Source organism: Syngnathus scovelli, chromosome 19 (genome assembly GCF_024217435.2).
Source record: "Syngnathus scovelli strain Florida chromosome 19, RoL_Ssco_1.2, whole genome shotgun sequence".
NCBI classification, from domain to species: domain Eukaryota; kingdom Metazoa; phylum Chordata; class Actinopteri; order Syngnathiformes; family Syngnathidae; genus Syngnathus; species Syngnathus scovelli.
The window spans coordinates 5,285,572-5,305,359 of NC_090865.1; the positions used below are offsets into that span (position 1 = coordinate 5,285,572).

The window sequence follows — 19,788 nt, forward strand, 5'->3', positions numbered from 1 at the left end:
ACGTGGGACTTTTTAAATTGTGTCAAAATGACGTTCTCCCGATGTACGTGAAGCACCCATGCCAAGATCTTGCGACTTTTTAAATCTCTCCGTTGGTCCAAATGTTGCGCAGCTGTGCAAGGATGGAAGGAAGTGTCTTTAATTTGCCCTTCAAAGTTGATAATTGCCCCTGGCAAAGTGCGTCACACTCAAATGTAAATATGCGCTCAGCGTAGAATAACACGGTTACTCACTGCCGCACGGACACGTTGTTTTTATGTGTGGATTAAGTCAGTTCTCCAGGGATTTGGAATTCATCAGAGCTCTAGCGCGCCGAGGGGTGGAGGGAAAAGTTATGTGCGAGCATCGCGCGCACGTCAACCACGGGCGCTGGCGGTGAACGCGATACGAGAGACGACAGGTCATGATCGGAAATAAGAGCGAGTGCGGCGCGGCGGGCTGCGCATTTTAAGCTCTTGGTTTGCATGCGTCAACGCGGCTGTCAACTCAAAACTTGTCGGCCCGTGAAAATGCATCTCATCATAAAAAGCATGGTGGGACAATTGAAGTGAGACATCAATTTCAGTGTACGATCGAAATATACTGAAGGAGTCACCGGAATGGAAAGCCGCCTGGAACAGAAGGTCACCCAACAGAGCTTGGTTTTTTTTTTCCAACATTTTGCTCAATAAATCGATCTGGTTGTTTGACTCACCTTCATCAATGATTGAGAACTTGCGAAGGGGGCGGGGCTATGGATCATGATGGAGGTTCTTGAGAGCTATAAACAACATTATTAGGGTTATATGTCAGATTTACTGGAACAGAGACATGTCAACTATTTTTTTCGGGGGCACCTGAAGGCCTCTTCGTTGATGAAAGCAGGGAATATTTCCTTTTTACAAGCGGGCCATCTGGTTGCATTGTCGGGGACCAGACGCTGCCATCGGTGCTCGGGGAATTCTTCTTCGCAGATGGGCCCCCTCTCTCACTTAATGACGCCCTAAATGAGAGCAGCATCGCATTGTTTATTGTTTAAATCAAGACTTGACTTCCAGCAAAATAAGAAACAACTTGACGCTGGAGTTGTCAAACAAGTCCAAACTGGCAGATGGGATCAAGTCGGGGAATAACCGTGAAGAGGGAATCTGGAGCAATCAAACTGACATTGTTGTCAGCGGGCCTCATCAAGTGTGAATCACGCCGCGTGCACGAACGCGATTTATTGCCAAGTCGTACGAGGCTGGGAAAAGATCGATATGGCAGCACGCCATAAATCCTTCTACCTTCTTGACACACTTTTTTTTTTTTTTACGTCATTTTTCTCTGTCGTGGCGAACTGTAACACAGAAAAAGAGGCATAAAAAAATTGCAGTAAAACTTCAATTGAAGCACATTTGCAAAATGACTTTAATTGTCATCGTTTTGCTCATTCCTTGATCCATTTACAGACGCGGTTTTTTTTTTTTAAAGTCATTCAAAGTAAACACATTTCTGGCGGTTGTATTTAAACATTAGTAAATGCTTTTGATACCTCCCCACTCCACCATCAATAAGAGCACATTCTTTTGTTTGCATATTAAGATCCTACAAACAACTCCTTAACAATTTTCTAAGTGCCACAAAACTGGAAAAAGCGTGGACGCACGCACGCACCCAGTGCACAATGATGATGCCTGCGCAGTAAAAATCCCCACAAGTCGAGAAAATGGCACAGTAGCTCAATGCAAAATAAATAAAAATAAATAATACATGTTAAATAAATTCAGATGTTTAAAAAAAGATCCCCCCCCCCCTCCCTCATATTTTTGCACATTCACACAACATCTGAAGCTTTACTTTGACAGTCAAAGTCAATATAAAGTAAAATCTCCTCAGGCTGGATGATGGGCTGGTTTCCATGGCAACTAGCCACCAAGCGGGTTGATTGGCCGAGCATCTCTTAGGCGGCTACAAAGTGGAGGCTTACAGGGCCACACTGAATGTAGCTCTTGTAACTTCTTTGTAGGCAGGATTGGGGTGGAGTGTGGACTTGGTGGTCTTGAGCGGGTCTGGGGGGGGGGGGGGGGGGGGTTCTAGGGACAATAAACAGGGCGGACAATCGTAAAAGACTCTGCTGCGACCCAAAACATTTTTAAGCACATCTACTGCACCACAGCTACGCAAGGGCCATTATCCAAAGTGTTCTTGAGTTGTGAAGGCAGGAAACAGGCAAAAAGGTCTCACGTCAGCGCTCGCTATCCTCTAACAAAGTCGACTTTTTTTTTTTTTTTTTCCATTACAATGATTTCCATCCCCCATGCTAGCATTGTCTACATCCGGCACCATTTCTGTCCACATCCGGCACCTTTCCAAAACATTCTTAAGACATCTTGATGTTAGCTAGCATATTTTTGTCCAAGATGTAGTCTGCATCCGGAACTATTCCATAGAAATGTAAACATACAGTACTTAATCCATCCCAGTGCAAGTATCGTCTGCATCCGGCACCGTCCCGTTAATCCTCCCAGGAGCGAGTCAAAAGATACTAAGGCGGTTCTCCGTGTTGCTTGAAACGTCACGTGACCACAACAGATGGAGGAGGGAGGGAGGGGGGGGTATTTTTCTGTTCATTTGGATTTCTCGGCGTGCATCCGCCATCCCGCCCCGTCTCGCTATGACAGCAGGTCGGCGCTGGCGAGCAGCATGGCGGCCACGGTAAGCAGGAGTCGGTCGCGCGACGGGCTGCTGCCGCTCACGCTCTTCTCCAACTTGGGAACTTCGGGGTTAAACTCATCTGGAGTTAAAAGTAAATAAATAAATGGAGGGGAAGCAAAAAAGATTATTCATTCAGTGCTGCACGCAAATGGTGATTCAGAAATGATGCAACCATCAACAAAGCGCCAATTATCATTAGCGTGTTGCTAATCTTGCCAATGTGTTTTTTTTTTAATTCTAATTATGTTTTTGTCCTAAGTGTGTGTATGTGTGTGTTCAATCAGGACGAATTAGCGCGGCCTAGCCATTGATTAGAGCCGACGAGAACATTAGCCGCGGGCCAAAAGAGCTGCGAGAGGACATCTTGGGTTATTCGGCGCTCATTACGCCGGCGTCGTATTACATCCACGAGGTCAGTCGAGAAAAGAGACAAACGTGAGGTGATTTTAACACGCGAATATTCGTCGTGGCGCTTTCGGACTTGTTGATCAAGCAGCACAAAACTGCTTCTTTAAAGTCTTCACTGAGAAGTCATGAGGCATTTTAATGTTGACCTTTTTATGTTTTCTTTGGAAAAAAAAAAAGACCTTAGGCTTTCGCGTTTTTTTGCCAACCGTTTGACCTTTTCAGTCGTCAAAGCAAACCCTGTTCTTGTCACCCGTGAGGCCCGCAAGCTGCCAACGTCTATTTTGGTGCGCCTGTAAGTTGTCTTTGCATATGAATGAGTGATCCGCTTATTGCGGCCCCCACAAAAATGCGGCGGCGGGGAATTCAGTCACAGCCCGACGCGACGCTGCTGTCGGGTCCTTAGCGCGTCACAGTGGCGGCGGCGAGGCGGTTCAGCGCAATCGCTTTAAGGCTACCCGCGCGTGTTCACCCGCCTACGCCCCGTGCGGTGTTTTCTCTGCGTAAGCCGGTTTCCCCCAAAAATCCTAAAACATGCCAGTTGGGTCTGAGAGGAGACATGAATGGTCAGATTGATGCTGCACAGACTCCAAGCTGTAAATGTTAGTCGGCCGGAACATGCAGTCAAGGCTAAAGAAAGGTTAGGCCGCTCGTAAAATGTCTTTAAGAAAACACTTACACACAGGAAATACTCAAAATGGCTGTCAGCAATGACTATGCAATTAATTCTATGCTGCTATTTCTGGCATGCACGTTTTGGCCACCAGGAGGCAGCATACTAAACAAAGAAAACTGCAGCAATTGTGATTCTTTGCAGATGATAAAGAATTTATAACTCAGTATGGCGTTTTGTATCGTTTGCTAGCATTAAGCTAACAAAATACAAATCGCAAAGTCATGGAATAAATATGATTTGAAAAACCTTGCTGTCCCTGACCACTGTGAAGCTTAATGTCCTGTTGGTGTGCTATTGATTTGTCAAATAGTCCTCGGCTCCCCTCCCTGAGCGCTCAAGCTAATGCATCCAAGCAAGGCGACACATTGTTTTACGCCTCGCCGGGAGTCCACGGCAGGATTTATCCAAGCGGACAGCCCCCTTCTCGCCTATCGACTGATGTGTCTGATCTCGCCCGGGGGAGTTCAACGTCGCATGTTCGTCTGGCGCTTTGTAAAGTCGAACCCGACTTTGACCTCGTGTTGGAAAGCTTGTTATGACATGAACGTCTCACACTGTCGAGGGTGAGTTTTATTATAGAGGCGACAACCACAGATGAAACATTCGGATATTTATGTAGCTATAAAAATGAAAAAATATTTGTGTATGGAAGTGACTCACCAATGTTGTGTATTTTGATGCTCGGCCTCACCGTGTAGGCGCTGGCCGTCTGGCTGGAGTCGTCGTCTGAATGAGACACTGAGATAAAAGCGACAGCCAATCAAAATCTTAAGCGGTCGAACTAATACTCGATTGGGGATCATTTGAGAAATTCAGAAACGTGATTAGACCAAAACAGCTGCGTCAAAACACAAATGAGCTCCTGCTCCTGGAGGAACCAAAATGGCCGACAAGCAGGCGATATAGGTGCAATTTTCTCACCGGTAGAGCAGCAAACGTAGACCCTCATCCTCAAGCAGCTGTGGCCATGGTGGTGATGAGTGGGCGTGGCTTAAGAGCAGGTAGACAATGAGTGTCAGAAAAATAGAGGATGGATTTGCACAAACAATAGAATGACACAGTTTTCAAATCTTCCCACGACAGTAATCCCTCGTTTATCGCGGATAATTTGTTCCAAAAACCACCTGCGATAAGTGAAATCAACAAAGTACGGTCACCAACAAGAAGTACTGGGCAGGCTAATGAGTTAGCGGAAAGATGCTAATTCGCGATTGTGCTAACACGTGAAAACGGACTTCTAAAGGAATGTAAACAAACATTTGGAGCAATACTACATTGTCCTAAACGTTAGACACATGTTTAGAAGTTTTATTTGGACTTTTAAATGTTTTTTTAATTTGGAAAACAAATCCGCGATGTAGTGAAGCCGCGATAAACGAAACGCGAAGTAGCGAGGGATCACTGTATTGCTGTTGTTAGCCCCGCCCATTTTATCATGTATGTGCAGACTGACATATGTAGAAGTATTCTTGTCCCACGGTGAATTCGTAGCCCAGCGAGAAGGCGCTGTAGCGCTGGAACTTCTCGGAGAACTTGATGGGGGAGTGCGGCGCGTGCGGCCGGTTGCACTCCCAGCGCTTGGAGCCCAGCCGCGGGTCGCAGGTGAGGTAGCCGCGGTAGCTGACCATGTACAGGATGTATTGCTCGGCCACGCTGCGCTCCAGCGTCCCCCGCAGGCTGGTGTTGTAATGCGGGCAGTAGATGTCCAAGTAGTCGTTGACGCTTACCTGCACCGTGTAGCCCTCCCGCCGCAGCCTGAGGAAAAAACCCCACAAATTGTTAAAAAAAATCTGGAAGGAAGAGCAGCTCACAAACAAAAATGCAAAAAAATAAAATCTAATAATAAAGAGGAGTGTTGTATAACCTTCACAGCATTTGGAAAGTGCATCGTCATGCCCAGAGGGCCCAATGGTGCAATACCATAACACACCAGCAGATGGGAGTATTGTGCTGCTGTGGTGCTTATGTAGCGACGCCTGCCTCCCTCACTTTTTTTTCTTTTTTTTTTTACACAAAGGAGGAAACAATCAGCGCTCATCTCTACTTCCTACACACCCGCGCACACACAAGCACAGAGTTACACAAGCGTAACCATGTTATTAGTGGAATCCTCGAGAGACGGGGCTATTTAATTAGAAAATGAGGAAGGAAAATTTTCATACCTTGATCCTGATCATCTTTCCCATCAGAGCGTGAAAAGCTGCTTTTTTGTTTTTTGTTTTTGTTTTTACCAGTCACTCATTCAGAACATCACAAACAAAGGCAGGCGGGGGAACAGACTTCTATGACAATTCTCATTAAAGTGTTTTACTTCGTACAACTGCCCTTTGACCTGTGAATTTACAACATCGTAATATTCAGACAATTTTCAAAATGTTACGACTTTGATTTCCTAACATGCGCATCTTGGCAGCTTTATGTTTTTGTACGATTTCCCACTAAAACCTGCCGGGTTAATCGACAAGGTGGAATAGGTAAATACATAAAAGATAATGTTCCTCAATTTCACCGAGGGGGGGGGGGGGGGGGTGTTAGTGATATGGAACAAAGCGATGGATGACCCCCGCCGGCCTCGTATTGGCTGCCGGGGGGGGGGGGGGGGGGGGTTGGAGCCAGACTTGCCTCAGCACTTCTACTCCACCCCAGCTCGGCTCTGTCGCTCCCGATCGAAACGCTGTAAAACGGCCGCTTAATTGTGGGACTAACTCAATCAGCCGGGACTCGCAGAACGGATTCTGTGTATGCGTGTGTGTCCTGATGGGTAATGAGTTGAGGGAATATCTTGTTGGCTTTAGGAGGGGAGGGGGGAGTCTCAGCTTTTGTCAAGTTGTGGATGCTACCATGATTATTCTGGGGGGTGCACTTGACATGATTGTATTCTGGCCCTCGTTTATGATTTTTGGAGAGCGTACAGTGAGTTAGCGAGAGTGCAAGAAGCAGTGGAGACTCTTTCTGCATCAGCAAGTCAAGCTTCTTCAGCAGACACCTCACAAGCCGCATACATTATGCAACGCTATCTGTGCCATCTTCCACTCGCGCGTGCACACGTGTGTGCGGCTACAACATGGCTCCGACAGAAACACACAACTGACTGCCGTACATTGTGTAGAAAAAAAAAAATATCCAATACAAGTTGATTATATTACAAGTATGCAAGTTGCTAATGTAATTCATAAAAGCAATTAACACTTGTGAGCTGGAACGAAGTGAAAACGATGGCGGCAATGCACTACTTTTGTCTCAGTTAAGCTCATTAACTCATTCCAACCATAGCCTGACACCAAGAAGCCAAATGGTGCAGGCGAGTAGGTACAACTCTCTACACTTTCATCTTGATAGGTGCTGCTGTTTTGGTTAGCTACATTTTTAATTAAATAATGAAATTAATTATTCAAGAAAAATAAAAAAATAAAAAACACACCACTATACACACAGACATGGTAAGACGTCCTAGGTACGGCCCGCATCAATAATTCAAGTTTTCTTTTCTTAAAATAACCCGTCATCTCTTTCCAATTTTTCTTCTGCTGTCGCCTTTGCACAAGCACGCCCGTGGCCGGCAGAGTGGTCATGGAGTAATTATTTACACGTTGCACCAGGGAGCACTGATAAGGGGCCCGCATGGGAGATGGTGGGAGTTGCAGGGATGCGGAGGCAGCATTCAGCGCCGGGGGCGGGGCCAAGCTACAATGGAGGCCTTTTTCTTCTGAATAATTGACCGGCCACGGCTCAAGGTTGCCTCGCGTGTCTTTGCAGATCACCTGGATGTTTGCCACCCCCAGGCGCTTACTCACCGCTCGCTCTCATCGAGCAAAAGTGTACGGTACACACTGTATCGCCTCAGATAGCATCCGGGGGCGGAAACGCATTCACGCTGAATGAGACAGGAAGTGGAAAACGAAAAAGGATGAGCCACTGACAACTAGAGTGGGCTTGTAACTAGAGACGGCAAGCTTTGCCTTCAGGAGAAATGATCCCGTTCTCATGTTTGGGGGCAAGCCGGGAGATGGAGAGAAGATTTGATGCAAGGCGGACGAGCGAGTCTTCGGAATACAGAGCAGGCTGAGGCCAGATTGACTCAGGGATGGAAGGAAGCTCGTGTTAACAAGCAGGCTACAAACTCCATCTGCCGACACCGACAGACGGCCGCGCTCACAAGCACGACACTTTCCTCTGAAGCAACATTCTTTTTTTATTTCATTTTGTGAAGCATATCTACAAGGTGCAACCTCAACAAGTTGATTCATGTTTAAAAATCCATAACCTACTTACTATTATTTTGCTTCAAACTCACCAAAGCAAAGCTGTGACCAAGAGACTGAGCTGTGTTTGTTTACCGAGTGGACAAATACAGCTTGTGTGTGTATTTACATTGTATCCATCCCAAATGTAAAAGGCAGCTTGTCAGATTTGCCATCTTGTCTACTTACAAGCGCACGTACACACAAAATGCTTTTTTTTTTTTTTTTTTTGATTGAGATGAGATGTCAAATTACTGACAGCACCGGACAGGAAAATTTGTTTAGTCAAACATGGAGAGCTCGCCGGTATCAAAAGAGTCTTCAGTTTATGACAGCGGATGTTCACTTTCAAAACCATTTTGATAAGCGCAGTACATCAATAGGATCCACTCGAACATGTTGACACCTCTTGAACTTTCTCAGGCGGGCAGAAAAGTTGCAGACGCACGCCGACGGAATCAAAAGGAGACCGCTTGGCTTTGTTAATCCGCGTTAATCGCCCCCGCGCTGTCAAGACTGCGGCTGTCTGGATGAAAAGGGGAGCCAACGTTGCATGGCCAAATTGGAGTTAGAAGAGGGTGTGCGCACTTATGCAACCACACGATCTTGGTTGTTTATTTTTACTTCACTTTGTAACTGACTATAAAGCTAGGAAATATTTTTGAAATGATTTATCTTGGTCATCATTTTCATAAAAAAAAAAAAAAAACCTGGCGTTTGAACAAGGGGTGTGTAGACTTTTTATATCTTCCATATTGGTGCATAACCAACCTCGTTACAAGTTTATATCGGGTTGCTTAAGATTTGGCGTGGCTCAGCTCAATTTCAGCCAGGAACTTGCCAAGAAGGAAGATAGAGCTGAAATGTCCAAAGGGGCGGGAAAAAAAAAATCCAGATGAAGGAATATTAAGGCAGCCAGATAAGACTCAAGCCAAAACGTGGAAAAGCCAGGGAGGGAAATTGAAAGATGAGAGCGGAGATTACTCGGAGAAGATGCATAATGCAAACACAGGTGGCTACAAAGGGAGTTGAGCTGCTCAAGGTGGGGCCGTATTGAAGGCGCCCTGATTTGCTTGCTCAATACGCCGATACGGGTTAAGCTAGGGGGGGCAATGTTGTGTGAAACCGCTGTGGCCTTCAAGGTTTTCCAGCAAAACTTTAGTGCAAAGCGTAGCCGTTTGTGCAGTCTGCCGGCGGGGGTGCAGGTGGAATAATAATGACTGAGAGCTGCTGATTAGAATTAAGGAGAGACGCGCTGGCGCACAAAAGTCGTGATTGGCCTCAGGTAGCCTCCGCATTCCAAATGTGACCTTTGGTGGAGCCGCCGCCGCCATCTTGTCAATACAGCGGTGCCTTGAGATGACTCTTGAGTTTCAATCGAAATTAATTTAAATGCCATTCAGGAGTAATGAAAGAATGCTTAAAAGTATCGGGGACTCGTAGAGTCTGCTGATACCAAGCACCGATACAACAAAAACTAATTAATATCAAGGTCTCATTGGCAGTAGTTGGCACATTTAAGGTTATTATTATTATCTTAAGTGCTACATTTGCGCAAGCTAACAGGTGTCACATATTCAACACACACACGTTGCTCATTGATGACCAGCAATGACAGCCAGGAGACGGCGGGAATAAGAAGAGGAGAAGAAAGGGCGATTTAGAGATTGCAAATGAAAAAAAAAAAAAGTGAGGGAAAGACAGACCGAGAGATAAGAGGCTAACCCCCCCGACACCCCCCCAGTCTACCCTCCCTGTCGGCCTTTATGATTGTCTCCCTTCCCCCTCGTTTCGGCCGCTCGGTAACCTTCAGAAGAAGAAGAAGAAGTGGAGATGATGAATTGCGAGAGAGGGGGCAGATTAGCAAACATGGACGACGTGATGAAAAATGACAAATAAGGAAGGTGGGGGGGGCAGAGGGGAAGGTGACATTGTGGTGGTGGGGGGTGAAGTGGAGACGCCGGCGGCTTTTAGTAGCTGGAGCACGGCCGTGGGTTGACATGGGAGGAAGGCACTTTGACTGCTTCCTGCTGGGAAGCGCAGAAGGTGGCGGCTAACCTGCGGGGAGCCTCCATCTACGCGCCGGCACCTCCAGAGGTCCGGCCCGATAACCTTCACGCCGCGCCGGCTCGGCACGCTCAGGCGGAAGGTGTGCAGTCAGTGGAGCTGCAAAAACAACCAGAACTTTGCCCTGATGGAGACACCCCGGAAGGTTTGCCATTTAATTCCATTTATCGGATTTTACATGTGGAATTTAAGATTTATTCTCCAGAATATGGATTAGATTTGCATAATGTTGAAAAATAATCATTGTAATGTATGATATGAAAGATGACTCAATCATTGATAAGAAACGCTGTTGCTTCGTTTTTAAGTTAATTACCTGCACTCTTAGATGAGCTACCTGACACACACATCGCCGACTCAGCACAAGCCGCTCGAGTGACAGGCACAGCGATCCGACGGGCCGCCTCCCACGGGAAGCAAAAGGCACTCATCCATACTGATCTTAAAACAACACCCCCTTCCCTCCTCCCCCTCCCCTCCTGCTTTCTATCACCGTCACTGTCAGCCCGTCTGGCCCTTTTTGTCACTTTCTCCAAATATGATCCTTTATTTTGTTTTCCACTTTATATCTCTCCATTCAATCACACCATCAACCGTCCTCGACATCCAAGAAGTCTGCTTGACCTTGTTATTTACGATGCATCGCGAAGAAGTTTTGTATTTGAAGTCTGGCATTTTCATACAAATGAACATCCCCCGCATTTAAAAACAGCAAGGCTCCGATTGTCATCTCCACTCCGATAGCGAAGAAAGCATTTTTATTTCTTCCAGTCCAGCGTTTGACAAATGAGCCGACAAACGGACCGCTGGAAAGCATCAAAAACTAAACAAATAAACAAATCGCGCTTAACTGAATGAAATGGCGCGGTGGAGCATGGCCAAGCTATTACCGATGTTTCCGGGAGAACGCCTCAGCTAACCTCATCTCTTCGGTCTGTTTTGTTTTTGGTGGTCTTTCTGGACCCTACATTGACCCTGACGGTCTGCAGCCACCAAGGGGGGTCATGTTCTTCTACGCCACTCCACTGCACATTGCTGCAAGACCTCCTTAAGGGAGCCACAAGAGGAAGAGGAGGATGAAGATGCCGGTCCAGTGTATTCCTGCTAGCATTATGGTCGCCATGGCAACGGCGCGTGGAGGAGACGGGAAGGTGATCGTCAAGACGACTTGGGGGCAGGGGGGGGGGGTCGAAACGTGTACGTGTCAATCCATCGCCTCCAGATTTTTAAGGGTAACGCTTAAATGGCCCCTCACTTAGCAAATCTAAACAAAAGCATCATCGCAAACTGGGTTGGAAAAGCAACCGTGAGCTTCCACACGGCGCTCGCCTCCGTCCGAGTTTATTACAGAGGGCAGTTCAGAGGGCCAACGCCCTCCATTACACCCATGTCGCTTCAACGCCGACTGCTAGTCAACAGTCAATACACAGCTGGAGCAGTCGAGCGCAACCGAGAAAGAGAGGGAGGGGGGCGAGCGAGGGGTATCGGATTGGAGCAGAACGTCTCAAATGGTTCCAATTACACTTACAGCAAGTGATCAATTAGCCCGGTGCAACGGTTCAATTAGAGGCTGCTCAATGCAAATGGAAATCAGCACCACTCTATTTCCGATGCGTGGATAGTGTAGCAGGGCATGATGGGTAAAAAAAAAAAAAAAAATCTTTTCAACCTTTTTAATTGCTGCTTGCGTAACTTTTGCTGTCGCTGCATCGTAATCTAACGTGTAGCATCAGTGATCAATAAGAGATGCTATCGAGGATTAGCCCAGCCTGACGCGCGACACGGCGGAAGGATTAGCAAACGCTAGCTCCCGGGTCACTTCCTCTCTATTTCGCTCACAGCAGCCGTTAATTCTCGAATTAAGAACAACTCACTTAATATGCTAATTGTGGCCTTTTCAATGAATAATCCATCATTTTTCATGTCAAGCCCCCTCTTGCTTAAAACAAGTCCAATTTGGATTTTTCCTCGTCCTTATCTGGTTGCTAGGTATCATGGCCAAATTGCATTGCGGCCATTTGGAAACAATGAGCGGCAGAAATAATTACTCCATACGAATATTGCCAGTCAAAATACACTACGTTTGCATATTTCCTCTATAACAGTTACGACTTTCCTATATGATAGTGCTTTGGCGCCATCTTGTGGCAATTAAGGCTGTTTCAGCGAAAAAAAACTAGCTTTGCTGCTCTTTGGCATTTTAAATTAAAAGAGGCAGCGTGTTTGCAAAATAAGGGCAGATGGACATTTTGAGTCACAAGCAGTTAGGGCAAGCTGCTCCACAAAAAGATGCTCTCAAGACACCATCGAGACACCATTTTTATTTTTTACTGTAATGTCATCCTGTCTTGGTGACGCTGAGTTTTGAAATACGCTTGTTGTTCCGATGGCCGAAGAAATACAATTTGATGTTTGGAGCATCTTAGTCAATAACGGCCAGGTGAAGCTTTTCGTGACAGACATCTTCGGCGCAGATCGGCCTAGAAGCTGTCACACAAACGCGCCAGCCTGACAACGCGTTCCTGTCGCCTCTCCCCCGCCACCTTCAACTTCCTGAGGAACATGTCACTTTATTTATTTTCGGCAAGGAAAAAAAAAAAAAAAAACCCGCAATCACTGGTAAATAAAAAGTCCCCACTATATGTGCCTCAGCGTCTGGGATGATTTCTCACAGGGTGTATTTGTGTCTCGCTAATCCTCGCCATGTATCGCCGGGGTGTTTCCAAGTGGATATGACGGCTGTTGCCGGATCCCACGCAGCGGCTCCTGCTGACCTTCGCCGGCTCGCCAGCACAAAGGGATTTTATAAATTCTCAAACGGAACGCAAAAATAAATAATGACATCCTGCCATTTTGCTTGAAATCTACTGTCAAGCTTTTAACAACTTGAACAAGCGATAGCAGACAGTTCTTTGCTCTTACTTATCGATCCAACCTTTTATGTACTTACTTCCAGCAAGGACAGCGACTACTGTAGATTTCTTCTCACTTTCTTTTTCACCTTTAAGCACGACAGTTGAATTCTAATGGGATAATTAAGGGCCGCCCGGTATGTGGCACGTCACCCCCGCAGTCATTTTGCTCTGCCGGCACAATTCACCTTGCCCATTAAACACATTCGGAACAAGGAATTCGTATAAAAGCTGTGGATATGGCGCAGACGCACTAAATTATGTTTACAAGCACAAATATTATGTTGGTATAGATATTTTCCTGAATCTGGCATTGATTGAATGGAACGTTGAAAGAAAAACAAGCAGGTTGTACTTGAAAGGGTTTCCAACACGATAAAAAAAAATGGAATGTGTTTACTTGCATTTTTTCCTCCCTCCTTCTCTTTAATGGCGCTTTTGCAATCAGTGTGATTTGAGCGGAGCGTGATTGCCAATTGTACGTAACAATGGAATAAGTGGCCCAAATATGTTTTTGTTGGTGTGCTGACAAACAAACTTAATGCGAGAGAAGCTCAATTTCATTCTAATCATTATTTCAATGACATCTCCGACCAAATGAATTATTAATTTTTATAACTCCACCTCATCGATCTTCCATAGGTGTGATATCGCTAACAAACATTCCAGTCGATAGCTTTGGAAAGGACTGAATTAATCTCCCGTTAGTGCCAGATCAGCAAAATGATGAAGACAAGGTCCTCGACACAAATCAGTTTTGACAGCGCGGGCCGCTAATTTGTCATACTAGCTCGACCGTCAGCATGCGGCCGCACGTCATCGACGAGGTCGTGCGTTTTGACGCACATTTTAACGAGATGGGAGATAAGTCGGCCTTCGCCTCGAGCTGTCACTCAAAAAAAGAAAAAAAAAAACACTCCACTGCACATCTGTCTCCTGAAGTATCCTCCATTATCAATCAATGTAAAAATCTCGGATAATTAAGAGGAGACGGCGATGGGTGGCGGAAAGGCCGCACATGATCAATCTGCGAATTAGCGGACCCGATTACACCCAAATTCCAACTCGGGTTTGGCAGATGGTGAAGTAAACTGGCCTAAGACGCAGTTTGGACGGCGAGGAGACAGACAGACACCCGCCACGTCGGTATCGAGCCTCGTAATTGGGAATTAATGGGACGCTAAAACTTTTAATTCCGAGTTTCGGCCTGGGGGACAAACACACACATTTGCATACAAATGAACACAATTTCCTGTTTGTCTCGGCAAATACAAAAGGACGCAAGATAGGAGAATAGAGTGGAGGCTCTCAGAAAAGCGACGGAGCCAGTTTTGTTTTCAGATAGCACTTTAGCACTTTTTTAAAGATACCCTCGAAAAAAAAAACTATTCATCCAAAATTGCAACTTAATTAAAATAAGGATATTCGCTCAAGCACTTTTCGTAACGACCTGCAAAAAGCACCTGACCGCTCACTCCAAACTCTGCCTCAGTGTGTGTGTGTGAGATTTGTTCTCCTGGGTGAACCTTTCTTTTGGCTGCTCTCATTTACACCTGGAAATAACAAGCGAGGGAGAGCCTCTCTCCCAGCTCAAGAGCCAATTAAAGTGGACTGATCAGAGACGGAAGAAGACAGAATGACACTCATCCCGGGAGATGGGACGGTGCACAAATGCTAATAGTAAGAAAGGAAAAAAAAAATCGTTTTGCAGTGTAATTAACAAATAGCGTCTCTGTGGACCTTTTTTCGGTTCCTGATCTTTCTGTGCTTGCACAAGCGCTTTGCATGTCAATGACTTGCAATCACGTTATGCTCGGGACGCCCGTGTCAATAAGTAGCAGAACCTCGGCCAAGGTTGAACCCGTTTTGCTTACAGAAGAAGTGAAACCGTAAGATGGCCAAGAAAAAAACGTTCGGGAGGAATGCTTGATAGATAGCGATGGATCGCGATGGAAAGCGGCACGTCGCCGTCGGGCCGTCCATCGCTGACCTCATCAGATTGCATATTCAGCGCTCTGATTAAATCTAGACTTAATTGGACTGGATATCTGGTCGTGATGGAGAACTCCCCCCACCGTTTAACCCGCTCTGTCAAGTCAGCATGGGGAAAGTCCGGCAGGGGAATTACGAGCGGGTAAACGAATACCAATGAAGCGGACCACCATGCGCGTCCACAGGGCCTCACTAGCCAGACGGAAACAGACCGCCTCGGACGATACGGACACGGCCCTCCTTAATTAGAACTCATAAAGACACTAATTAGCTTGATTAGTTGTCTTTAAGAGTGCACGGGAGCAGACTGGCTAATCAAAACTTTAATCAATATGCCTTTTGGGCAAGGGTGGAACAATCAAATGATGCGTTCGGGTGTCTTTGCGGCGTTGTTGATGACGAGCATGTCTATAGTTTCCGCTTTTCAATTAGATTATCTACAATCTTTGTGTTGAAATGGTGTGTTACTATGTGTACTTTAATGGCACCAGAGGCTTCGTCTGTGGAAACAACACCAGCGGGTATTCGAGCAATTTTCACACTAGGAATCTATCTTGTGTGTCACACTTGCTTTTACCGCCATAAACAACAACCTCGGGCTGGATGAAATATTGTTCTCGCCACGCTGCTGGACTCCTAACAGCCCCGGCCCAGGTCGTGCTGCATTGCCTACTGTGAAAATAAATAAATAAAAGATAAAAAAAAAAAGATTTATTCTCTCTGTTATTTGTGGCTCACGCTTTCATATCATTCAATCTTCAACTGAGGCGGTATCTCCATTATAATAAAATACGAGCTAATTACTCGCCAGAAGTCGCCCTTGTGACTAGAATAAAAGTTTTCCTGCACGTGCCCATATTTGGTCATTGAGTCCGAATTCATGAGGAATATTTATTTTTGGCGGTGCATTAAAACAATTTGCAGGTGCTGTAGCTAAGGCGATAATTGCGCGGGGGCGACGCTGCCGGTATTTTTGACGGAATCAAATTAAAACTACATTTGGACATCAGGCGCTTCCATCGATCCTGGCTCACAAAGCAACCTTGTTGTGTTTTTTTTTTTTTTTGTTGGGCCGTGCACTTACGCTTATTCGCTTATCCTTTTACAACGTTGCGATCCATGTAAATCGTTATTGATGCTTTTACCGCTCTCCAAAAGAAAACTGGGGATGGCGATTCAACTGAATTTCCTTAGCCTTTGAAAGAACACAGAATTCAGTAAGAATGGTTCTTTTGCAAAAAACTTTCCCAGATGAGCTTTTGTCCTCATTCCAAACTCGCTTACAAAAGGCTTTGCAGCCACACAAACAAGCCAGATGAAACCTCCAAGAAGAACAAGAACACCCCGACATTAATCAGGTTACAGTGCGGAATGTAATCCCGACGAGGGAGAATTCAATTTAAAAATCCAAAGAAAAAGGAGCTCGCTTTACAATATTCAATCAGTGCAATTCCGCTTGCTCTTGAATGCGTAGCCCTCGCTGAGTGATGCGGCGCGCTCCAATGAACACCGGGGGGAACAAAAGAGGCCGAGCTGCAGGTGGACCGATGTAATCAGGTAGCCAAGTGTGCTCTGCGCTTTTGTCTCGGGGTACCGGTGCACACGAATAAGCCGGCCCTGTGTCCGCATTAGCACGGATCAACTCATCCCTGCCTAAACCAGACCATTCAGAAACAAAAAAAAGCTGTCTGTGCACTTTACATCTTTCTCCATCAGCCGCCGTGCTGAGATATTGAACGTTCTTTTTCTGGCAGGGAACCGACTCCGTGTCTCGATGAGCCCACGCAGCAGAAAAACACTTGGCGGACAGCAAGTAGGACAACATGTCGCGAAAGATTTGGCATGTCCTAAAATAGCAAAATGTATAATAATAGCATAATTGCTTCTTCTAGAGTGCATCTTGGCCACTAGAGGGCAGCATGCATAAATATCTACACGAAGATGGTCACATCTGCTCAATAAGATGCAGTAGACAATAGCGAAAATCAATGCTAGCTTTGTTAGCACATCTATGACATTTTGCATTAGCTTTAAGCTAGTTGACAGGCTAGTTTGGTTAAATTGGCGAGGGACGGGATCATGAAATGCCACGTGGGGAAAAAGGCAAGGCCCAAAATGCTCTCAAGATGTTCTACATCTAATTGGCAGATGGCCTCCGATGCAAGATGATTTCATGGCCGGCCTGCCTGTGTGTGTGTTATTTAGTGCCTACCTGTGTGTATGTGTGTGCAGATGTGTGTTTTCCCACCTTCGTCAACCATTAGCGGCGACATCTGTAAACAGCTGGCCGCTGACGGACCTGGGCACCAATCAAAGCGATTACAGTTGGACCAAACCCATATATGTACCTAGGTACCAACGCTGCTTTATTTTGGGCCAAGAAAAACCCTGCAAGAATCATCAAAGTGGAAATTCGGTGACGGAAATAAATCAAAAGAGCACACAGCGACGCCAACGGCGTGTCAAAGCAGCTTTTCGTCATTCCCGGCTGCGCGTTATCATAAAAAGCCATTTTCACCACGTTGGCACGCACAGCTTGCTTTCGCACTGATCTCATTTCTTGCAGCTGTGCTGAAGCCATCTGCACTAACACCGCGCTGCCGCGCTGCGCCGCAGGCTCAAACATTAAGTCCGAAGAGTTTGCATCTCGGAAGGGAAAAGGAGCTGCACGTTTTGAAATGGTGAAGGCCACGCCGGTTCCCTGATGTAACCTCGTAGGATTTGTCTGCTTTTGCTGCAAACTGGGTCACTTTTTGCATTATTTTAGCTCTCGCTAACACTCGCCTGAATTCATTAACGTGATCGCTTTCTTAAGCGAGCTAACATCAATTCTTGATGCTAATTAAAATCGACTGATAAAATGAATTGAGGTTTTTTTTTATCCCGTATCCATTTTTTTGTATTTTATTAGATTTTTTTATATTGACTCTTTTCTGTTGAGAGATTTTTTTTCATTATTTCTATTTGATTATATTTTCCACATTTTAAAATTTTAATTTATAGGCGGGCTATGATTGGATGATGACTCCGCCCACTTTCCATTTATCGGTATATCGTCAACAAAGCATCACTTTGGCTTTTGGGGACATATTTTCTCCTCATTTGAAAAGTTCCCACAACCCGTAAACGCTGGTCCGCCAAACAAGCTTTCCGCCAATCCTTAATATGAATCATCTGCCGTATTTGTAGTCCCAGTTGAGTAGTTTGGAGGGGGGGCTTGTGGGCAGCAGATGGAGCTTTTGGTAATGAGAAGCAGGAAATTAAAAGAAGGGGGAATTGAGAGGGACGGGCCCGTCTGGCTTGAGACGAGGCGGGGGAGAAAAAAAAAAAAAGAAGAAAATAAGCAAGTATGAGATAGAGGCTGGCGATAGGAGGCGAATACAAATGGACACGCGGGATGCGGTGATGGGAGCCAGATAGACGGGAGGGGGCGAGTAAAGGGGGGGGGGGCTTGTTGAGGTTGTGTGAGGAGAGCAGATAAAACATTGTGACAACCAGCGATGGACTAATGAGACAAAAGGCATCGATCTCGCCACTATGCAGTCAATCGGACCTTCAGGGACACGCAGTGGCCCGAGCCCTGACCTAAATGGGCAAATATTGCTTGATAATGAAACAATAAAAGTTGATTAAACAAATAAAGTAGTATTTGTTGTTAAAATGATTTTCAGAAGAGTTTGCAAAGATGTTGGAAAAAAATGTTGTGGGGGGATTTAGACATAAATTTGCCCATGCGCCATAGGTTGCACACCATATGGAGAAGGGCGCATAAAATAATAATTCACGTTCTCTCTCGAGGTTGCAGAGTGTGAATGAACGACTACGAGTGTGACAAACAAAGAGCAGCACCCGCCCATGCAGGCAAGACAATGTGTTACAATAATTTCAAGGAGCTGCACTTACAATAGGTTGGAGCTGTTCCAGTAGACCGCGTGCCGGTTGCTGCCCCTGGACGGCTCCAAGTTGGACAGCACCAGCGTCAGGACGCTCAGGCACAACGTCGCCACAGCCATCGTCATCATCGCCAATCAAAAAAAAAAAAAAAAAAAAGGAATAATCCACCAGTCGGACACTTTGCGCAATAGTTCACCGCATCCGAGTTACGTTACGTTCAAGTCCAACGCCATCGCGACGACGCATTTCTTCACTTTGGCACCACTTGTGCTTTTTTTTTTTTTTTAAATGGTGCACAAATTGCGCGAGAGTTGTTTGGAGGAGGAGCTCGCACAGCTGCTACCTGTCTGGTTGCCTCCTGTCTGGCTGACTGCCTCTCTTTCATTCAGCAGCGCCACTCGCTGGATGCGTGCGCGCACACGCCGCCACGGACGCGCCCTCTCGATGCACCCACGTGTTCATTTTCTGCACACGCACGAACGAACACGCTTGTCACAATTTTGAGCGCATCTGATTAAAAGTTCAGATGTTCTGGTAGGCTTTCCCTGACATTACTTTCTTAACAACAAACACTCCTCAATTAACTGTGCAATATGGCGTCGTGAAAGTAATAATTCATAATTTCCCTTTCCCGGGAATTAACAAACGTGCCCCTCCCCCTTCCCCTTCCCTTCACGTATCCCGGTTGCTACTACGGGTTGCAACCTGTCAGTGTGCCTGCGAAGCTCAATCTGGATCCGCATTAATGATTCAACGGGAGCTGGAGCACGGATCTCCGTGTTCAATTGTCAGCTCGCTCCATTTCATTACCCGCATGCAGCGACTCCGGGTCGGATGTTTACGGCCGTATTTGTCAAATTCTCCGGTCGCCATGGTAACGTCAGTCGACGCAACTCTCGGTTTGCTTTGAAACTTTCCTGCCAAA

At 46.0% G+C, this 19,788-nt stretch overlaps 1 protein-coding gene across 1 annotated transcript; it reads right to left on the minus strand.

The window, feature by feature from the left end:
• Positions 1-1,365: 1,365 nt before the first annotated feature.
• On the minus strand, positions 1,366-19,297 carry efna3a (ephrin-A3a). Its single transcript, XM_049751598.2, has 5 exons — positions 18,873-19,297; positions 5,211-5,512; positions 4,679-4,747; positions 4,418-4,495; positions 1,366-2,755 (listed from the first exon to the last, which is right to left on the minus strand). The coding sequence occupies exons 1-5, from the start codon at positions 18,989-18,991 to the stop codon at positions 2,634-2,636; spliced, it is 690 nt and encodes a 229-aa protein (XP_049607555.1). The 5' UTR covers positions 18,992-19,297; the 3' UTR covers positions 1,366-2,633.
• Between the last annotated feature and the right edge of the window lie 491 nt (positions 19,298-19,788).

What these genes read in the sequence shown, in the direction of transcription:
- efna3a (XM_049751598.2), bottom strand. Translation starts at nt 18,991, where the DNA reads ATGATGACGATGGCTGTGGCGACGTTGTGCCTGAGCGTCCTGACGCTG. An exon ending in CTACGTTTGCTGCTCTACCG is followed by an intron (nt 4,496 to 4,678) that starts GTGAGAAAATTG and finishes CTTTTATCTCAG; the next exon opens with TGTCTCATTCAGACGACGAC. An exon ending in CATCAAAATACACAACATTG is followed by an intron (nt 2,756 to 4,417) that starts GTGAGTCACTTC and finishes TTTTAACTCCAG; the next exon opens with ATGAGTTTAACCCCGAAGTT.